Source organism: Suillus clintonianus, assembly GCF_016758775.1.
Source record: "Suillus clintonianus strain FC179 chromosome Unknown DEU56scaffold_36, whole genome shotgun sequence".
Taxonomy (NCBI): domain Eukaryota; kingdom Fungi; phylum Basidiomycota; class Agaricomycetes; order Boletales; family Suillaceae; genus Suillus; species Suillus clintonianus.
In genome coordinates this window covers 324414-343897 of record NW_024539260.1, presented here as the reverse complement: position 1 = coordinate 343897, position 19484 = coordinate 324414, and the positions used below count along the sequence as shown (strand labels likewise).

The following is a 19484-nucleotide window of genomic DNA, read 5'->3' as shown; positions in this document are numbered from 1 at the left end:
ATGCATATGGTGAGGGTATCATCATCACGAACCACGCCGAGCTGGCAGTTGCCAATGGAGTCCCAGTTCGTATCGAAGCTGACGGGCAACTTGAACGTAGAGATCGTTCTCGGAACCGTTTGCAATTGCGACGAGGCCGTTCACTTACCTGTAAGCTCATCTTGTTCTCACGACAGTAAAAGCACTGACATTTTACGCAGCTATGTTTATATGCTGAAGTCCCCAGAACTGCATGGTATTGGTGTTCATTAGCAGGAGGACGACAAAGGGCTTATCCAGAAACACGCTGACATTGCACATTCTGCTGCCGTCCTGCTGGAGAAATGGCATCTCATCAAGTACGAGCGTACATGTGGTCATTTCCAGAGCACTGTGCTTGGCCGCATTGCGTCAGGAGGTCATCAGAAAAGCGGAGGACAAACAATTCGTATGTTTTATATCGGTTCAGGTGGGGCACGTGCTAAGATTTTGTTTTTTTTCATTGGCCATAGTATCGCTACTTTGATCTCGACCCTCCTGAAATTGGTGAGCTTGACGGCATCCTAAACGCTGGAGGGCTCGTGCATCGCTGGGTTCACAGCTTCCCCAAGCTGCAAGCGAAAGCGCAGCTCATCACGCGCTCACTTCTTTGTATCGACTTGTCCGTTGTCCCTGACTTCCGATGAGACGAGAAGACCCACGGAACGGCTGAGACATTCCGGTTGAAGATGTCGATGCACGGCCAGCGCTATGCAGAGGATGAACATAACGTCACCATCATGGTTCCCGTGTTTGAGCCCGTGCCCCCGAACTACTACATATCTGTCTCCTCTGACCGATGGTTGTATGCCGAGACCCGACTACAAACACTTGATTCTCCCAGAAAATTTACCACCTCCCACTCCTCTTCTCGAGCTCCAGCCGCACCCGCTGTCTGCCCTGCACGACAAGGAATTCGACAGCATATACTCGTCCATCATTCAGATATGGCTGTACACATCTGATGAGAAAGTCTTTAGTATTGGCGCATCGACTGGAAGCGGTGGACTGGGGCTCGCCATTCGGGGTCTCCACCGGCCCTTTCCATGGCTTAGTCAGCATGTAGGGTTCATGCATGTTCGTAGCTTACTTAGGATCAATCATCATCGTAGCTTGGTTTCCCTGCTCTAGGCTGAGGCCGCTGGCCCTGCTCCAGCGGCAAAACTATCTCTGCCGAATCGGCTCTGCTCCGCCTTTGGAGAAACGGGAGTTTGTATTGAACCCTACCAGGAGATGGTTGGCCAGCGTGTTGCGGAGTGGCGTCAGAAGTTCAGCGGCCTGCAGGGCGGCACAGAGATTGAGATGCTGGAGAGTGGACAGGTCGTATTTTATGGTGAGCATTCCACCCAGTTGTCTGACGTGTTTTGCTCACAGTGCTGAGTGCATTCGACAGACCACGATTTCTTTCTCCCACGACCTCCGCTTCCCTCATCAGACCTCGATCGGCATCCCGGGGTCTAACTACTTCGTATTGTTCTGCATGGCCTGACGCCCATGCACGCCATGTGCTGCTCAACTTATGGCTTGCAATGTCTGGGTTCGCATGACCGGTTTCTGCTGACATCCAGTCACTGGAAGTAGCCTCGGGATCGATCACACTTCCACACTCTGAAACCAGTGTCGTCAATATAAGATCGAGAAAGCGGAAGCGCTTGCCTTCCCCCTGCTGCACCACTGCTGCAGGAAGTCATCTCACCCTGACTTCGACCCTACCACGCTCTCGACTATGACTCTGATTACGACGAGAAGGCCAGAACTGTTGTTGAAGCCTATCCATATGCTGGCGAGTTCACCTTTATGTTTGTTCATTCGGTATTTTGATGGCTTCGAAGGTGTCTTCTTCTCGAAGGATCGTCGCGAGGAAGTCATAGAAGTCGAAGAAGAACCTGAGACAGCCTTCATGCCAGACACCAACGAGCAGCTGAAGATTATGACTCAGGGTCAGTGGATGAAGGGTTGTCCAGAAGGCGGCGAACAGGGTTTCTTGTTCGGTCTCTACAACGAGCTAAGCAGCGGTGACTGCCCTTGCCCCCAATTATGCGGACGTGGGATTCAGATATCTAAGAGTAATTTTTTTTGCTATTTTTGTGTGTATAACTGTCCTCGATACAAAGCCGAGAGCTGACCTGCATATAGCCAGATTTTATGCTGTATATTCAACATCTTCGCCGTGTCGTAAAGTCAACATTGGAAGCAATCGTGACCCTCGCTCCTCGGGTGATGATACTCTATTCCATTGTTCCAATCTGCAAGGCGTTATATTGGGCATCGGGCTCGCTATGTTTGGATCCACGTTCTCTGAGCAGCATCAATAAACCTCCGAAGAGAGTTCTCAGAAATCAAAAACAAACAAGAGACCGAAGACCGATCTGCACTCTTCTTCACGATGATGATAGCTATTACATGTCTTTGCCAGTGGGGAAGAAATCGAAAGGAGGCATTGGCTATGCTGGAGATGTAAAGGAAGATGTGAGTTTTCATATGAACATCATCAGCCATCGTTTCTGAAAACATGCAAGACGAAGTTCTGGCCAACTCGAAGCTCAGGCCACCCAGCGCCTTAAAGATGAGAAGATCGGTACGATACTTTCTCAGATCCGCGAGTATCTTCCGTCTTTGCGCCGAGAGGGAGGTGCACGAACCAGCGATTACATGATCCACCCCACGGCTCTTGCGCATCTTCGCAGACGCTTTAATTGTCTCTGCACCACTCTACTCAGGAAAGATTCCCTCTCGGACATGTCAGATCGTTCTGTGCTGTACTTTGAGTTATTTGAAAGGCTCGAGGTAGCGTACCACTGTCATCATACGTTCAACTGCATTGATTGATGCCTCACTACAGACTATATCCAACCATGAAGCGTTGGCAGGCATGATGCCGATGCCGATCATGGTGGTTGCCTCTGTCAAATCCGTCGCGCCCAAGAAAGTAGCCAAGGGTAAGGCACCTATACGTGAACGAACAATCATTTATGAAGGTAGTGCTGGCCCGCGAGAAGTTTTCGAAGCAATTGTTACCCAAGCGCAAGCTGCTATCAAGGGGTTAGAAGGCATCAAAACCCCTCGACCCAGAGGTGCTTGAGATGACGGAGGAGCCGAAACGCATGACATCGTCCGCGAAGGGCAAGGAGAGAGAATTGACCCCTTCTTTGTCTGACGAAAACCAGAAGCTGCTCTTGTTTTGTCAGCGAATCTTAGCGACTGCAAGTGCCATCGATCGCTCATTACGCGTAACCAAAGGCGACGCATTTGTTGACCGATTAAACACTTCACTGCCAAGAATTACATCGGAACCGTTTGATCATTCAACAATTACTCTTGCTACGACGGATGAGGCGCGGAAGAAGGCTTACGTCGACTGGGCTATTCAAGTTCGATTCGAACACTGCGACCTTACTGTTCCAAGAGAGGAAGACAAGAAAGGGGCGATAGATGAGAGCTTGCCGCATTACAAGTTCTACTATAATAGCGAGGCCCGAATGCTTGCCACCTCGGACATCCCTCTCTAGCTATCGCAAAAGAGGTTTTGTGGGGTTTCTTTCGCAAAGGTTTTTTTTGACTTAGTGAATCATGCAGCTCGCTGTGTTGACGACGAATCTACCTGTTGCATGGGATTCCTCAGTTTTCTTGAGAGTCGATGAGAATTGAGTAGACATCATCAATGCGCTTATCATAGGTCCAGAAGGAACTCCGTCAGTACCTTCTTTTCGCTCTCGTGGGCTGTTCTTACTTTTGTGTTCTAGATATCAAGATGGCTGGTGAGTTACTCGCAAAACAAAATTCTCGTGCTCAGAGAGTCTGCAGTTTCCTGTTCGATATTTTCCTTGGACCGAACTATAACCACGCTCCTCCAAGCGTCAAGTACATGACGGTGAGTGACTGCCTCAATTCGAATATTTTATGTTACTGAGATTCCTTGGCAGGCTAACGGTGGGAAGTATCGGTTCAACCCTAATCTCTATGCAGTGAGTACGAACATCCAGGAAGTGATCTGTTTACACCGCATTTCATTTCAGGATGGCAAAGTCTGCCCGTCTCTTCTTGGCACATGGTCTGTACCAGGGTGTGTCTCTGGAAAGTCGACACTGCTACAAGTTTGCGTTCCTCTACTGCCATTCGGTATCTCGCTCACACCTCGTAGGTCCATATATCCATTCAGTCCATGACCCTTTGCGAAGAGCCTTATCTCAACGAGCCTGGATGGGCGAACGACGGTGCTACTCCCCAGTCGGGCAATGTGGGTAGCTAAACTCGATTATGAGCATTTTCTGGCGTTCTCGTCAGACTCTGCCAATGTTCGGAGGATGGACGTCAAGACCGCAGTAAGATCTATGCCTGATCTTCCACCGTTGTCTCTTACCTTTGATGTAGCAGATGCTCGGTAACCTCAAGAACCCTCCAGAGCCCTTCGGCGACGTGATCCGTACGCACTACCGCCTCAAATCGCAAGCCATCATTACGCAGTTGGACGAATGGCTCGTGTTAGACGATGGTAAAGCAACTGCCGGCGATTTGTTCTCCACAAGGCAGGATTCGTCGGCGATATGGTGCAGGGATGGCTTCGACACACTGTGTGCACAATGTTTCTTGGGTCTGCCGCCAAACCCGCTGCTTCGTCCACGACGGTCGATTATGTCTCCCAGCCATCCATCGGGGTTTAACCGTCCTTTACCTTGGTCAACGTGCAACGCTCGCATATGCTGTGGTTCGCCCGCGGGTTTGGGGAAAGGTTTGATGCCAAGCGCGCAGAGGCACTTGGTCTGAAGGCTGGGCAGTTACGTGCACGGGTTGCAAGGGGAGAGACAATTACTTTAGTAGGCAAAGATGGAGTGGAGAGAAGTGTTGGACCGAGTGATGTTGTAGGTGCCAGTGAGGATCCTGGGGTACGTTTCTTTTTCGCGGTATGTTCTAACCATGCGCTCTCGATTCGGGAGACTGTATGCTGACTGAATAATAGGTCGTATTGATTCTGGACACACCTCTCGAGATATTGGGGCAAGGCGCAGGAGAAGAAAGATCGCGAACTGAGGGTTGTCTTTCGTCTTTGTGGTATTTGAGCATGAGCGGTGTAAAAGGTTTCAAGGACGATGTACATGTGAGTGCTTGCTGCTCTGGACGTGGAACGGCGGTTCTGATGCGACACAGAGCAGCATATCGTTGCATCTAGAGACCATGTGTCAGATCCGATCACATTTACTAGCGCGGCGTTCAACCAGCCGAGGCCCAGCCAGCTGGATAGCGACATTTTTCCTGTGCCTAAATATTCTCTGAAGGCTTAGAAAGCTCTCAACAGTGCGGTTTGTCCAACCCCCAATCATGTCACGTAAATTTACAATTGTGGCAGCCACGGATCTCCCATCCAATACAGGCTGGCTTGCACATACCATCATCGACATCCGCCCGCCCCCACTACGAGACTGTGAGGCGGAGGCGAATGATTTATTTCATCCCGCCGTATTGTCTGGCGAGCCCCCAACACTCTCTGACGCTGCGAGAACACAATTTTCTGAGGCACGAGCACGCGTCGACGAGGCTACAGTGCCCAACGTCATAGGCAAGGACGTCGCGGTGGTTACCCTCGGAACGGGCAGTGCCATTCCTAGCAAGTACCGAAATGGTTCGTACACCCCTGTTTCCACCTCAAGAACCACACCCAAATTATTTGTACAGTTTCTGGCACGCTCCTGCATTACCCCGGAGCAGGGTACATTCTCTTAGAGATGCAGGAGAGGGCACACGGGGGCAACTCTCCAGGAATTACGAGCTGGCGCGTGGGCTGTTTTGAGAGGCCTAACGTGCATCTTCATGAACACATTCACGGCGACCATCACATTGGTCTCGCCAAGATTTTGGCGATGAGACATCAGGTGCGTATCCCCACCCTGATGATCTCCTGACGCTAAGATGTGGAATAGCTTGACCCGCCCCCGGAAGAATCTTTCTACCTCATCAGCAATCACGTATTATTCCTCTACGTTCGGGATTACAACGCGCTCGAGGAGCTTGGGTTCTCGGAGGATGCACGGGCCCGTGCTGTACCTATCTTGAGCAATGAGATTCATTTGCGCAACAACGGACGGGGTGGATGGAATCACGGTGACCAAGACCAGAAGGGGTGAGCGCCTGTTTGAGCTCCTGGCTTTCTCATTTGTTGACGTGTTCTGTTTTCTCTAGTTTTCTCTATCTGTAAAGATCGAGACTTGCAGCAGGAGAGTTGTTATGTGCCAGGTATCAGGCAGATGCTGTGTCAGCCAAGTGCAGTTCTGGGTGTTTATGTAAGGGCACGTGAGAATGAGCAAGCTAGCCACTCAACCTGCGCCGCCCACAATAAAAATGCTCCATCGATCGGTCATCGTGTCTCCCATACTTCTGCAATCATCATTCCATGTCTCAGCAGGTAGACGAGGAAACGCCTTTGTTTTAATCAGGTTAGCCTTTAGCATTGAAGATTCAAAGTCACAACTGATCACGCCATACGTAGCTCATTCGTGACGTTGGGATCACCTACGGAGATGAAGCGCTCGTTTCGTTCTATGTTGAGCTGTTGGTAAGTGGATAAGTAGAGAGTGTTTTCATTGACGTAATTTCAGCGTTATGGTCTAGCACTCGCTGTTCTTTGCAACCGAAGCGCTCATCATCTTCCGCTCGGAGTCGGACTCTCTCTCTATGTTCTGCTTCGGTTTGTCCAAGATATTCTGGAGCTTGGTGATAAGGTCTGTCGTGTTTCTGCGGAATTTTTATCTGAGACAGAGTTCACATCTTATTGTGATAGTCGTTGTCTGAATGGCGCACATTGGGCAGCATCGGCGTTATGAAAAGCATGACTGCTGAAATGCCAGATTCGACTAATATGGCCCGCGCATGGGCATCTGTCCCTCTTGCCTGGTCCAGCGGTACCACACTTGGGTATGTTCCGCGAAGATTTCATTCTCTATACCTACTGAAACAACTACAGGTCGCTCATAGGCGGAGAACTTGCACGACCTGCGGATAGGTTCCCTAGTATCTTTGGGGGTTCTGAAATAACCTTCTATCTTGCCGTGCGCGGTCCCTGCTACTGTCTCAGCGTTGGCATGGTTTGTCGTTGTTCTTTACTTGAAGAGGTATGTTGTTCCATCGTGTGACAGGATGAATCTTCATATCAGTTGTAGACAATTCTGCAAATAAACGTCAGCCAACTGCTACCTTGAAAAAGCGCAAGACTATCTTCGATCAATGATAACCCCGTCCCCATTCGACTCTTTTCGTTCGCCGTGTACTCATCTCAACTGGGCGCTACGCTGGTATTGCCCTTGTTGATGTCGCATTTCGCACCGTACAACCCGTGTTCTATGCTACTACGATATCGCTAAGCGGTCTGGGACTCGACACCTCAACCATTGGCACTATTCTGGCAGTCCAGGGGTTCGTAAATGGTGTAATGCAGCCGTTGGCCTTTGCCAAGCTTCATGACGTCATGGGTCCGAAACAACTTTGGCTGTTCTCTGTGGCTTGCGGCACCATTGCTGCGAGGTCCTCCACTGTGCGACAAAGTAGCGATGCCATTGGAGAGGAGCTCACCCGCCCCGTCGAGCTCAAGGATACGAGTTGGGTTTCGCGACGGAGCATGCGTCGATGAGGGCGTCCATAGTGTAAAGCACGAGCATCAGTCATCCGAACGGGAAAAGTGGACGATTGACTCTGTTCTAGTCAGACGAAGAGCGCCTGTGAGTCAATCCTACCGCTTCGTTTCCTGAGACTCAATGTTGACTCTTTGCAGGGATAAGTGTTGGCAAGCACGTTGACGACGAAACGGACTCCACGATTCAGAGCTACTACAACGTTCTTGACAGTGTTCTGTGGCGATTTCGAGAGGTTCTCGCAGGGAGGACACACCAACAATGAGAATTGATGAAATACATGAGAGGAGGCTGTAACTGGAAGTCCTTGTACTTTGCAATGCGCTCTATGTTGCAAGATACTGCACTTTTCTCGACTGGCCCTTAGATCAGCTATTCGTGTGGCACGAGGGCGTGGTAGTCTTACTAGTACCCAATCACTTTTCAAACATTGGAGTTCGGTAAAGCAAAATTTTGAAAGGCTGGGTTGATCGAATTGCCACTGCGCTCGCCACTCGTCAGACCATTTGTTCCGAACTTTTACAACTTATTCCTGCAGTCGTCATTTTGCTCCAACGCTATCCTACCACACAATGAAACCTCGACTTCGGGGAGGTGGTACAGTGGGAGTAAAGCCTAAGCCGGCGACTGCAACAGCATTTAAGAACTGCACATGCACGTCGCAAGGCTGCACGTCTGAAATTGTGTGGGATGGAATCTCTCAGACATTCATTGCTGGACGGCTAGTTGGCCTGAAAGAATTTGACCGTCATAAACTGGAGGATGATCGACTACGTCTTGCTAGCAAACTCCTCCCCCCATCTGCTTCCACAACTGCCCTACCATCCACGGAAAACCAGCCTGCATCTGATGACCCGCATTCTCCCACTTCCCGGGCCCGCACTGCATCTCCTGATGCCCAAACATCAAAATCAGCTAAGAGGCAGAAAAATAGGATATTCAAGGGGCTCACCACCCTTTTGGACTTGCAAGACAAGCTGCAGACTTCTGAAACCTGCCGGGACCGAGTTCAAAGCACACTCAATGACTTGGTGTTTATTCACTCGCCAGCTCTCCATGATTCCCCTGTGTTGGAGAAACACACAAAGGATTCTCCCCATACACCAAATGAAGGACCCTATGCCCTGCTATATAATACTCCGTCCAATGCTCTCCTGATCCAGTACGAAGAGGAACTTCTTCAATTACTTCACGTTTGTGATGCTATTGTTGATTACGGGGATAAGGAGCTTCAGGATGCAAAATCAGCTTTGGAGGGTGAAGTTGACCGTAAGATCCTGGAAATTGAGCAGATGAAAGTAAAGGCGTGGCATCATCAGAAATGTAGGGGGGACAGTACACGGACAAAAGTCAATGCAATCGAAACAGGTAAGGGAGCCATGGGTTGATTAAGGATTCAGAACTCAACGTCATGTCCAGGCAAATTCTACCAACACCAATGGAAAACCCGGAATCCCATTGTCACCCTATGTTACTTCTTGATCGCCATCCTTCATCTCATTTGTGGAATCTCTCTGTCCCACTGCCGGTTTATCTTGTACTGCATCAAGCTCCTGTTGGAGCTGTCATCTACGTCAAGTGCAATCACATCTAGCATCCCGATTGATCCACGGACAGTGATTGACACTTTTGATCTTAATCCAGCCTCCAAAGCATTTGTTTGCTGTCCAAAGTGCTTTTCCTGTTATCCACTCGATGACAGTGATTCCTATCCAGAGCGCTGTACCTTCCAATCCACACCAGATTCTGTGATTTGCAATCGCTTGCTTCGCCACACCAGGTCCATTCGAGGCCGGTGCTTTGTCTATCCGGCTAGACGGTACCTCTACCATGACATGAAGCAATGGATTGGCCGCCTTCTGTGCCGGGATGGTATGGAGGATATTCTTGACCGCGAGCTACCCACTACCCATGATGAGTCTGTGCATGATATCTTGGAGACCAAGCTGTTTCGCGAGTTCCTTGGTCCCGATGGCACACCGTTTTTCCGACCTGGTGGAGGACGATATGCTTTTAGCCTATGCATGGATGGTTTCAATCCGTATCATCTCAAGGAGGCTGGCAAAAAGGTTCATGTTGGAGGCATCTACATGGTGTGTTTGAACCTTCCGCCTGAAATTCGCTATGATTTCGAGAACTTGTTCTTGGTTGGTATCATACCTGGACCTGGTGCGCCACTGCTGGAGCAGATCAATCATGTCCTCCAGCCTCTAGTGGATGATCTTCTTGTCTTCTGGAATCCTGGTGTATACTACGCCAGTACTCCAAAGTACCGTAATGGTCGCTGTGTCTTATGTGCAGTCATTCCATTGATTTGTGATTTGCCTGCAGCTCGCCAGATGAGTGGACATGCTCATTTCAGCTCCCACCATTTTTGCTCAATGTGCTTGCTGCGTTTGGAGGACATCAACAATCTTGATCGTTCTCACTGGCTTCGTCGTACCTGTCAAGAGCACCGACATTGGGCTGAACAGTGGCGGAATGCCAAGTCGGAGAAGGAGCGAAAGAAAATTTTCGATATGTATGGTCTTCGGTGGTCAGAGCTGCTGCGACTCCCATACTGGGATCCTATTCTTTTTACGCTGATCGACTCGATGCATGCCATGTTTCTTGGTGATTTCAAGCGTCATTGCCGGGATATCTGGGGTATGGATATCAAGCTCAAGGATGGTGACGGGACATGGATTGATCCGGGAGCAGCAGCAGAGTTTGATGGAGATTCTGATGTGTTATTGCAGGGTGCATGGGATACTCTTCGGCATGGGACCATGAAGGATATGGAGAAGGTGACACGAGCTGTACTTCAACGCCTCTGTCGTGACACTCAGATGCTCCCGGAGCCACGCTATATCAAGCGGAAGAAACATCTCTTGAAGAAACTGGAAGAATATGTACGTGTATAGTGGTTTTCGATACACCTTACCTTGACCAATTAAATACCTGTATAGCGTTCAGAACTGGGTTGGCCTCTCCCTCGTTTACCGAGCAATGATACCCATACTATGACTTCTCGGAAGGGGAAGAGTGACCCCGTCGACGCCGAGGAACTTGCTGCGGCGGAGAACATTTTTCTTACGAAACCCGACAAGGCAGTGAAACGGTCTTTTCGCCATGCAGTCCTGGTTGCAATGTGTGCTGTTCGCTTTAAAGCCGGTATTTCTGAGCTTGAGCCTAACACTAAACAAACACTGGCGGATTCGCTCATCCAATGGGTGCGTTTTGCAAAACAGATTTGGCAAAGTTTTGACTCTTTTACAGCGTCAGGTGCAAGGAAAACCTATTGAGGCCCCATTGGCCAGCCATGGTGCCCCACAGAACAGAGGAAGGGCAAGAAAGAATGAATCTGCTGTTCTGGGCGCAGGATGTTCTGGCAGAGGTCCAGCAAGATATGGCACGCACACGGCTTCCATATTGGGTTTCACCAGCTCCTCGAGAAGCTGGCAGTACTCGAGTAGGGCAAGCTGTCGGCAGACCAATGGCGGTCATTCTGTTCCATTCATTTGGTAGTGACTCTGGTCCGTATCTGGGGACCTAGTGATCCCGAGTCTCGATTTCACAAGATGCTCCAAAACTATATGGATCTTGTGACAGCTGTGAAAATTGCCTCCATGCGCACCATGACACCTGCCAGAATCTCATCCTATAATCTCCCACATGGATCGTTATCCTCAAAAATAGTCTTGGAGCTTTACCCACAAGTCAACCTGTCTCCGTACCACCACTTGTCTGGCCACTTTGGTGAGCTGCTTGCAAAGATTTGGCCCCGACCCACTCCTGGCGATGTTGGATTTTCGAACGGATCAATTACACGCTACAGCAGATTCCTACCAACAAGAAGTTTGGTATGTTTGATGAATATTTGTTAAAAGAATTGTCTCACCAGTATGACGAGACAGACCAGCTGGAGAAGACCATGTTTGAAAACTTCTGCATTGCGCAGTCTCTGCGTTCTTTGATCACGAGGGACCAACTTCCCGAGATTCTCTCTCAGTTCGTGGATGTCTTCACTAAGACATTTCGCGATGATCGTTCGAGAGGCACCTTGATCAGCGACTCCAAAGCATTCAAAATCAAGTTTTCTGTAAAGCCTGATGCTACGAGTGATGCCTCACCATCACGACGTCTCTCACAGTTTGTACGCTCAGCAATTCAAGCCTGGAACACTAACCCTAAGAATAATTCTGGTGGGAGCCTGGTGGGAGTCGCCCACGGCAAACCTTGTTCACCTATCGCAAAGGCGCATAATTCGTTGGAGAAAGATGGCATTTTGTACAAACCCCATACCACTCCCTCTCATAAAGATAAAGAGGCACCGCAGCCATCTGGCACACTCTCTGCCTTCAATACCCGCAACGATGATGTCCACAATTTGGATTCCGACAGGAATGATCAGAAGAGCAGCATCAACACGGCCCATTGCTTTATCGCATTTCGCGACGATATCACATCCAGCTGGTCGGCCGGCCGAATACGAGAAATATTGACTCATGAATCTCAAACCTTGCTGGTGGTTGATCCTTTCAGGGCCCTTTCACCTACAGATGTGGATCATGACCATTACCGTATGTATCCCTGGGCAGGTGGCAGGATTTTCTATGATGAAGCCGAGCCGTGTCCCATCATCATTTCGCCCATACAGTTGATGTGTCATGTGGCGCTTGTGCAGAATGTTTCCAGTGGCATAGCCACGCCTCACTGCTTGACCATCCCTTTAGATCGGGTGAGTTTATACTGGGTATATCACCACGTTACCTGACCACAAAGCAGGATTGAGTGCAGTTACAGACAGAAGCAATTGTCACACTTGTCCTTTTACTAGTAGGCCTCGGGAGTGTCAACCCGTCATTTTGACCGAGGGCACGCAAAAGTTATACAGCAAACGATAAACGAAAAACGATCGTCATTGGCTAGCTACGCTACGTATCTCGGGTAAAGACTGGTAGATTATATAATAACATGTTTTCAAACAGTATTCACCAACTTGAAGTTGACTGAATTTGTTCATACCGAGGATCAATGATTGTTGGCTTGCGCTAGGAAAACTGGCCAGGCTATCTTTAATACTGACTCATGGGTGGGCTCTTGATATCTTGAAACAGGCTGAGCCAGGGCTTTGATGCAGCAGTTGCGTTTTTTGTGCTCAAACCTACTGCATGTCGCATAGGAGCAGTAAAGTCCAGGTGTGTCCATGTTCGCTGAGATTGTGTTGGAACCGAATATAAGCAACAGGGTACATGAAACTCCGCAATGCATTTTTGCCCTTCTGTTCTCTGTTTGAAAGTAAAACCTCAACATTACGTTCAATATGAGGCCAACCACAACTGTAAGTCATTCCTCGGTTTCAACAAGACATTTTCAGTACTGAGTGCTAGCTAGCGTCAAAAAACCATCAAATTAGAGCTCTTTGTCACTCCCCATGAGCTTTCCCAACTCCTAAGAGCCGAAGCAATAACCACACCTGCAGGTCATGCTTTTTTGGCCAAACTGCATGAATATATCTCAATTGAAGACCGCCTTGAAGAAGCTTGTCTTCAATTGCAACAGGAGAGGCAGAGACGACAAGAGCTTGAAGAGTTGATCAGGAGGCAGGTAGTTGCTTACGAGGAGCTTACTAAAGTGTGCCTATCAAATGTCAAAAGGTTCACTGGTGTTTCCCCTGTAAGTTATTTGAACTTGCCAAAATTTATTTGCTTGACATTTTCGCTACCATTTGCCAGTACTTGTAGTGGGTGGTGAAACTTTGAAGGCTAGGCGTATGCACTTAGATTGCTTTACACGTTGGAGTAGGAGTCATCACGTAGACTAGGCATGTCAGTTGCATAGCTTCATTTCATTGATCAGCCTTGCTCGCTGTCTCTGAGCCCCTCGGCCCACTCTAACGTAGGCACTATCCTATCACGTAGTTCATCGTTTTTTCTAGGTCTTTGTTTGACATACAAAGCTGCATCCTACCAACAAAGCTGGATCTGACCAACAAAGACCGGACAATCACAAAGGTTGTGAATGATGTCCTACATGCAGGGTTGTGTATTTAACTCATTCATCTGTAGTGAGACATGTCCCTAGTATAGCCATGGATGATGACAGCCACAACTTTGAGGGCACTGGCGGTCAGTCCAATTTATGTAGATTGCATCGAAACTAATGCATTCTGTGGCGGCTCAGCCATGGGGCAAACCCACCGCTCATCTTCAGACTTGGACTCTGACATTGCCGAAGTCCACTTGTCCCTTGAAAGGATCGAGATGGAGAGCGATGTGAAATTTGGTAAGATTGAGACCGATGTTTCAAACATGAAGTGTCTCCTGCAGCAAACTGCGCGGACTTCAGTAGGTTGAATCATATGCCACACCTTTGACCACAGACTCATTTGCATGATTGGCAGGACAGCACCTCCTCCCGACTTCAGGATTTTGAAAATGTTGTAGTTAATAATCAAGTAAACCTGGAAAATCTCCTCAATGACGTACACCGTCAGCTCAGCTCGGTGCAACAGGCTATAGGTAAGCACTCTGGATTAGAGTCTTGGCCGCTCATTGATATACAATGCTACAGCGGCATCCACTGATGCCAAACTTCAGCACCTCGAGTGCATTGGCACAATCCAATCATCTGTTCTAGCTTTCCACAACTTCATGGAAAAGTCTTTCGAACATCACAACATCCTCTATCAAAACCTCTCTCAAGAAGTGGCTAACACGAGGGGAGAAATCAGTGACATGGTTGATGGTATTTGCGAGCACATCTCTACGTTCCAGGAGTCCACGGTCAATGAACTCACGGCACTCCAAGACTCCTTAAATCAATGGCCCGATTCACATCATCTCTATAAGCAGCCAACTCATCATGATATTAATGCAACTCTTCTTTCAGAACTCAGATCGTGTACTGATCTAGGCTGGGGACTCACCAACGTCACTGGTCATGTTCACAATGATGTTTTATTTGAGTTGGAGCTTAATTCGGACAGAGACATTGATTGTCCTCCTACCACTGGCAGTGTTGTAGATGATCCACCGCTGCCTCCCCCTTGTGCTGCTAAGTCAGCAAGGTTTGATTTCCGAACATGGACCGAGGATATCACAATTGCATGGCCAACTTTGTGGGTTTCATAACGGGTTTTAGGGGATTGTGGACTAATATCGTGTCAGCTGTGGACGTGTTTTTGACTTGGCTTCAAGATCTGCAAGAGCGTGGTGCCCCTGCTGGTGGTCATGGGGTGCAAGCCCCCAATTGACCCATGCAGTGCTGGGAGCGCTAGTCATTCTCATGGTCATTTTTGTTCGTGCAGATTTCATGTTTGTGGAGGGTCCAACACAGATTGAAGAGCTGTTGACTGGAATGGGGGGACGACTTATGTGGCAATTTTGCAGGGATACATGGGGTACTAATAGCAGCACAGTATAATATTATGAGCCACCTAACTGTACATTTACGAAGTGCATACGAGGGTCCTGTGATCTCTTATGTGTACCCGCAGCAACTTGCTTGTAAATGGATCTAGCGAACATGAACTACTGCTAGTCATTCACCAAATTCTACAGGGACGCAATCTTATCGCAGTGCTGGTTGGGCAGACCCTCATATTGCATGCCCTCAGCATGCTCAAACGTCCACCACTTTATTTTCAATTGGCCTGACGAGCAGGAGTGACTAATTTGAGCGAGACCCTTCACACGTGTTTGGATTCATCGCTTCTTCACAACTCATCCATCCCAAGTATGTGCATACCCTCGCCCGCGTGATGCTGGATTGCGGAACTTCAGCCCAGTGATTTTGTTATCATTCTCTATCTACATCGAGCTCGAGGATTTGAAATGGTCTTATTGTTTGGGCCTGTCTCCTCGCAGACTACATTTGATGCTTGTGGTCAGATTCCTTGCGCTCTCGAACAAGTTCAAACTTCTGCCGGTATGTCTCGTGCATTTTTTATCTGTGATGTGAGTCTCAACACTCGCTTTTGTAGGTCCGTCAAGAGGAGAAGCTTGAGCTTGGCAAAATATCAGAACGTGTGCCCATTCCAGTGAAGGAAAGCGTCGACCCCGCAGCGAAGATCAACTTCCTTCTACAGGCTTACATCTCGCAGCTTAAACTGGATGGTAGGCGGTGATTTAGCCATTTATTCACATCGGCTGATTGAATAAATAAGCTTCGCTCCTTGTGGTCGATATGGTCTTTGTTCAACAATCTGCTGGCCGGTATGTGCTTTGTTTCAAGTCATTTTACTCAAGCTCACACACCTGATAGCATTCTTCGTGCCATGTTAGAGATTTGCCTGAAGCGAGGGTGGGCAGTGCCAACGTGTGCATGCCTTGACCTATGTAAGATGGTCGAGCGACGAATGTTTGTGGCTTTTGATAAGATCGTTGATCTCGACCCTCCTGAAATCAGTGGGCTTGTCGGCATCCCAAACGCTGAAGGGCTCGTGCATCGCTGGGTCCACAGCTTCCCAAGTTGCGACTGCAAGCGCAGCCCATCATGCGCTCGCTTCTTTGTATCGACTTGTCCATTGTCCCTGACTTCCGATGAGACGAGAAGACCCACGGAACGGCTGAGACATTCCGGTTGAAGATGTCGATGCACGGCCAGCGCTATGCAGAGGATGAACATAACGTCACCATTATAGTTCCCGTGTTTGAGCCCGTGTCCCCGAACTACTACATATCTGTCTCCTCCGACCGATGGTTGCATGCCGGGACCTGACTACCCATATCTTTCAAACACTTGATTCTCCCAGAAAATTTACCACCTCCCACTCCTCTTCTCGAGCTCCAGCCACTCCCGCTGTCTGCCCTGCACGACAAGGCGTTCGACAGCATATACTCGTCCACCATTCAAACATTCAATAAGATTCAGACGCAGGTCTTCCGGGCTATTCACATCTAATGAGAATGTCTTTATTGGCACATCGACTGGAAGCGGCAAGGCTATCTGTGCCGAATTTGCTCTGCTCCGCCATTGGAGAAAACGGGAGCAGCAGCCCAGGGCGGTTTGTATTGTCAGACCGAAAGACGGTGCTTACCGCCGATCAAAGCCTACGGTAGACAAAGAATTTTAAATCCAATAGTATCCCATTGTTCACCAGGGGATGGCAATCCGCATTCGTGTGGATGGCAATCGCCATGCCTCCGGATGACAATCCGCATTCGTGTGGATGGCAATCGCCATGCCTCTGGATGACAATCCGCATTCCAAGACTTAATGTGCGCCGGTATTCTGTTCTAACTTTCTCGCAGATGCGTAATGAAGTTGTTAGCGAAGGCGAGGCAATCCGCTGAAGTCGGCTCGGGCGTCGTACAAAGCCGGCCTGTCTCAGGAATCTGACTCCGGTCTTCAGCTTGGTCTTAGCCGTTGCTCGTCTCGACTGACTTCATTATTGTACAATTGTTCATCGCCACATATCTTACCATACCAGCATCAATTCATACACTCCCTTTTATTTCATTTACTGTACACATACCGTCGCGTGCGAGTGATCAGTCAGGTGTGGACGCGCCACCCTGTTCGCTTTGGAAGTTCGTTTACTACCTGCTAACACTTGTCTGCAAAGGCGAGACGCTTCGCTTGCTCACACTCAGATGTGGTCGTTCTCCCTCGCGTCTTAGGATGGATTGCAACGTAAACGCGCGCTTACTGATTCAACGGCTCTCACTGATGTGATCAACGAACTCGTCAATACTGAACGATCGTACGTCAAGCGACTTCGAATACTGAAGAACGACTATGCAGACCCGCTACGACAATTCTCCCGGAACAAGAATACCGCAATCTCGCCTCCGTATAAGGCCAAAACGTTGCTCGGGAGTATCAACAATTTTCTCCCAGTCAATGAGGCTTCTCTGCTGGATCTCGAGAAGTTGGCTTCACCCGACGGTCTCAAAACAGTCGGGGGTGTCGGGGATGTTGCCCTGCGACATTTCAAAGATATACGAGGATTCGAACACTATAGACAATACTACGTCGAGCGAGAAGAAGCCCAGTCGATATTTGAACACGAGATGATGAAGAAATCATCTGGTTTTGCCGCATATATTGTCGTAAGTGTTGATGCGATCCTCTTGGGGATGCTAATCAGACTCTTTGCTACCAGCGAATCAAGTATTCGACCACTGATACCAGGAATCGCGTTGGTCTGCGCGAGCTACTCGTGGATCCTGTTCAGCGGATTCCGCGATATACCTTACTCTTCTGCGCTATGATCAAGTGTACATGGCACCCGAAGATCCACAGCGCGCCAGATTGGTAGAAGCCGATGAAGTTGCCAGCAAGATCGACGAACAAACCAAGCGAGCAGCGATCATGCATTGTCTTAATGCAACAGTGGATGGTTTTCCTCCTGGCTTAATTTCGATTTCACGACGGTCTACCGATTGCATTGATGTCGATGATATCGTACAAGATAGCCCAACGTCTGCATCTAACTCTGCCTTTAGCCTCGCTCTTAACATGCTGCATTGTACTCTATTTCTTTTCGACGACAAGTCGATGACCGTCAAGCGACCTGGCAACGGCGAGGAAAGTGGTCGTTCGCTAGCTGGTTTGGACGATATCGACAAACTTGCGAAGACCGGCGGTTTACCATTGCGCATGAAGAAGAGTCGCTTGAGTTCCAAAGGTGTCATTGATTTACCCAACATCGTCGCTGCTGATGTCAGTGGTGCTGGTGAGTTATCATCCGCTGATTGCCACATTCAGTTTCGGTCATCCTTTCAGACTTTCACGTATATATCGAGAATCCACCTCAAGACCAAAGTGATCTCTGGTCGGTCGCTCGTGCCGTTGTCTTTCCGTTGTCTTCCCTCTTGCGCCAGTAAACCTCGATCCTGTTCGAACTACCAACGAGAAGGACCGGTTTCTCCAAAAAATATGGAATGCTCAGGCGAAATATAGGATTAAGTATAGGACTAAGTCAGGACAATTTGTTGTCTTGTGCGCTGATGAGCGTGAAGTAAGTAGCGTCGAGGAGAGGAAGAGTTTCTATGGCTCGTACTTGCTATACCAACGAACAGCCTTTTTGCAGGAGCCTAAAAAGGTGCGTTTCACTTTTGTGCGCTGGGCCATTCTATTTACACTGCCAACGCGTGCAGACCAAGATTGTCATGTTTATAGATACGTTGGGGACCGCGGACCCCATTCCCCTTGGAATGGATGGGCAACCATACGTGGTGGTCAGAATCAAACCCATGGCGGGGGAGATCTCGCGATACACAGTTACCTCGCGTGGAGTTTTGTCAGAAACTCGAACGGCAGTTTTGGCGGAACTGTGGCCTTGGGAAACCAGCTTGGTATGGAGCGGACACTCAAGGTTTGTATACGCCCTGTCTAAGAAGCTATATCTGAAGTTTCCCATTCAACTAGGCTCGGTTTTTACGGACGAGACTACCGCTTGGAACGTTGGACATCTCCCGTCATTCCTGTCGCGGATACTTCCTTCGTCATCCAAAGGCCTACCAGGCGTCAAGGCACTTGGACCTCTTCTGCATCAATTACATTCATTTCGGGGCTCCCAAATTCTGGTACGCGATGCCACAAGGACGGGCCGCAGCTTTAGAATCAACCATGAAAGGTAATCCATCAGTTTCATTCCCTTAATAGCTACTGACCGTCCTCGGCTACTTCCCGAAGGATATCTCGCAATGCCCTCAGTTTGCCCCCCGAGTTCGTTTTGGTCCCACGAGGCGACCTGTCTTTACAAAACTTAAGCCGGCTACTGCCTCATCATTTCCATGGCCGTCCCTTGGATGTCACACGTTATAGGTTCACCTGCGTTCGCATTTCTTCGACTCCTGAACACCACTCCGAGTGACGTCCATAGCTTTAAGGTATCTTCCTTCATGCGCAATTGGC

The 19484-nt window shown here is 49.0% G+C and overlaps 5 protein-coding genes across 5 annotated transcripts; all 5 read left to right on the top strand.

Moving 5' to 3' along the window:
• Nucleotides 1-54: 54 nt before the first annotated feature.
• DEU56DRAFT_946556 (uncharacterized protein) lies at nt 55-3527 on the top strand (the record flags this gene model as incomplete). The annotated part of the gene is made up of 13 exons (XM_041359046.1): nt 55-150; nt 256-338; nt 367-427; nt 492-630; nt 667-911; nt 964-1095; nt 1150-1351; nt 1393-1555; nt 1702-2105; nt 2159-2487; nt 2566-2805; nt 2861-3016; nt 3066-3527. The coding sequence occupies 13 exons, from the start codon at nt 55-57 to the stop codon at nt 3525-3527; spliced, it is 2712 nt and encodes a 903-aa protein (XP_041208437.1).
• A 242-nt stretch (nt 3528-3769) lies between these two features.
• DEU56DRAFT_912867 (uncharacterized protein) lies at nt 3770-5297 on the top strand (the record flags this gene model as incomplete). Its single annotated transcript, XM_041357459.1, has 9 exons — nt 3770-3889; nt 3942-3983; nt 4035-4112; nt 4160-4255; nt 4390-4609; nt 4662-4747; nt 4794-4919; nt 4976-5113; nt 5169-5297. The coding sequence occupies 9 exons, from the start codon at nt 3770-3772 to the stop codon at nt 5295-5297; spliced, it is 1035 nt and encodes a 344-aa protein (XP_041208436.1).
• A 37-nt stretch (nt 5298-5334) lies between these two features.
• Nucleotides 5335-6208, top strand: DEU56DRAFT_912866 (uncharacterized protein; the record flags this gene model as incomplete). Its single annotated transcript, XM_041357458.1, has 4 exons — nt 5335-5635; nt 5689-5885; nt 5934-6133; nt 6193-6208. 4 exons carry the CDS (start codon nt 5335-5337, stop codon nt 6206-6208), a joined length of 714 nt encoding a protein of 237 aa, XP_041208435.1.
• A 195-nt stretch (nt 6209-6403) lies between these two features.
• Nucleotides 6404-7636, top strand: DEU56DRAFT_912865 (uncharacterized protein; the record flags this gene model as incomplete). The annotated part of the gene is made up of 6 exons (XM_041357457.1): nt 6404-6415; nt 6500-6565; nt 6609-6731; nt 6791-6924; nt 6974-7121; nt 7445-7636. 6 exons carry the CDS (start codon nt 6404-6406, stop codon nt 7634-7636), a joined length of 675 nt encoding a protein of 224 aa, XP_041208434.1.
• A 1458-nt stretch (nt 7637-9094) lies between these two features.
• On the top strand, nt 9095-9427 carry DEU56DRAFT_688600 (uncharacterized protein; the record flags this gene model as incomplete). Its single annotated transcript, XM_041347065.1, has 1 exon — nt 9095-9427. A coding segment is annotated over one exon (333 nt), but the record flags the coding sequence as incomplete, so codon positions are not given.
• Nucleotides 9428-19484: the final 10057 nt, after the last annotated feature.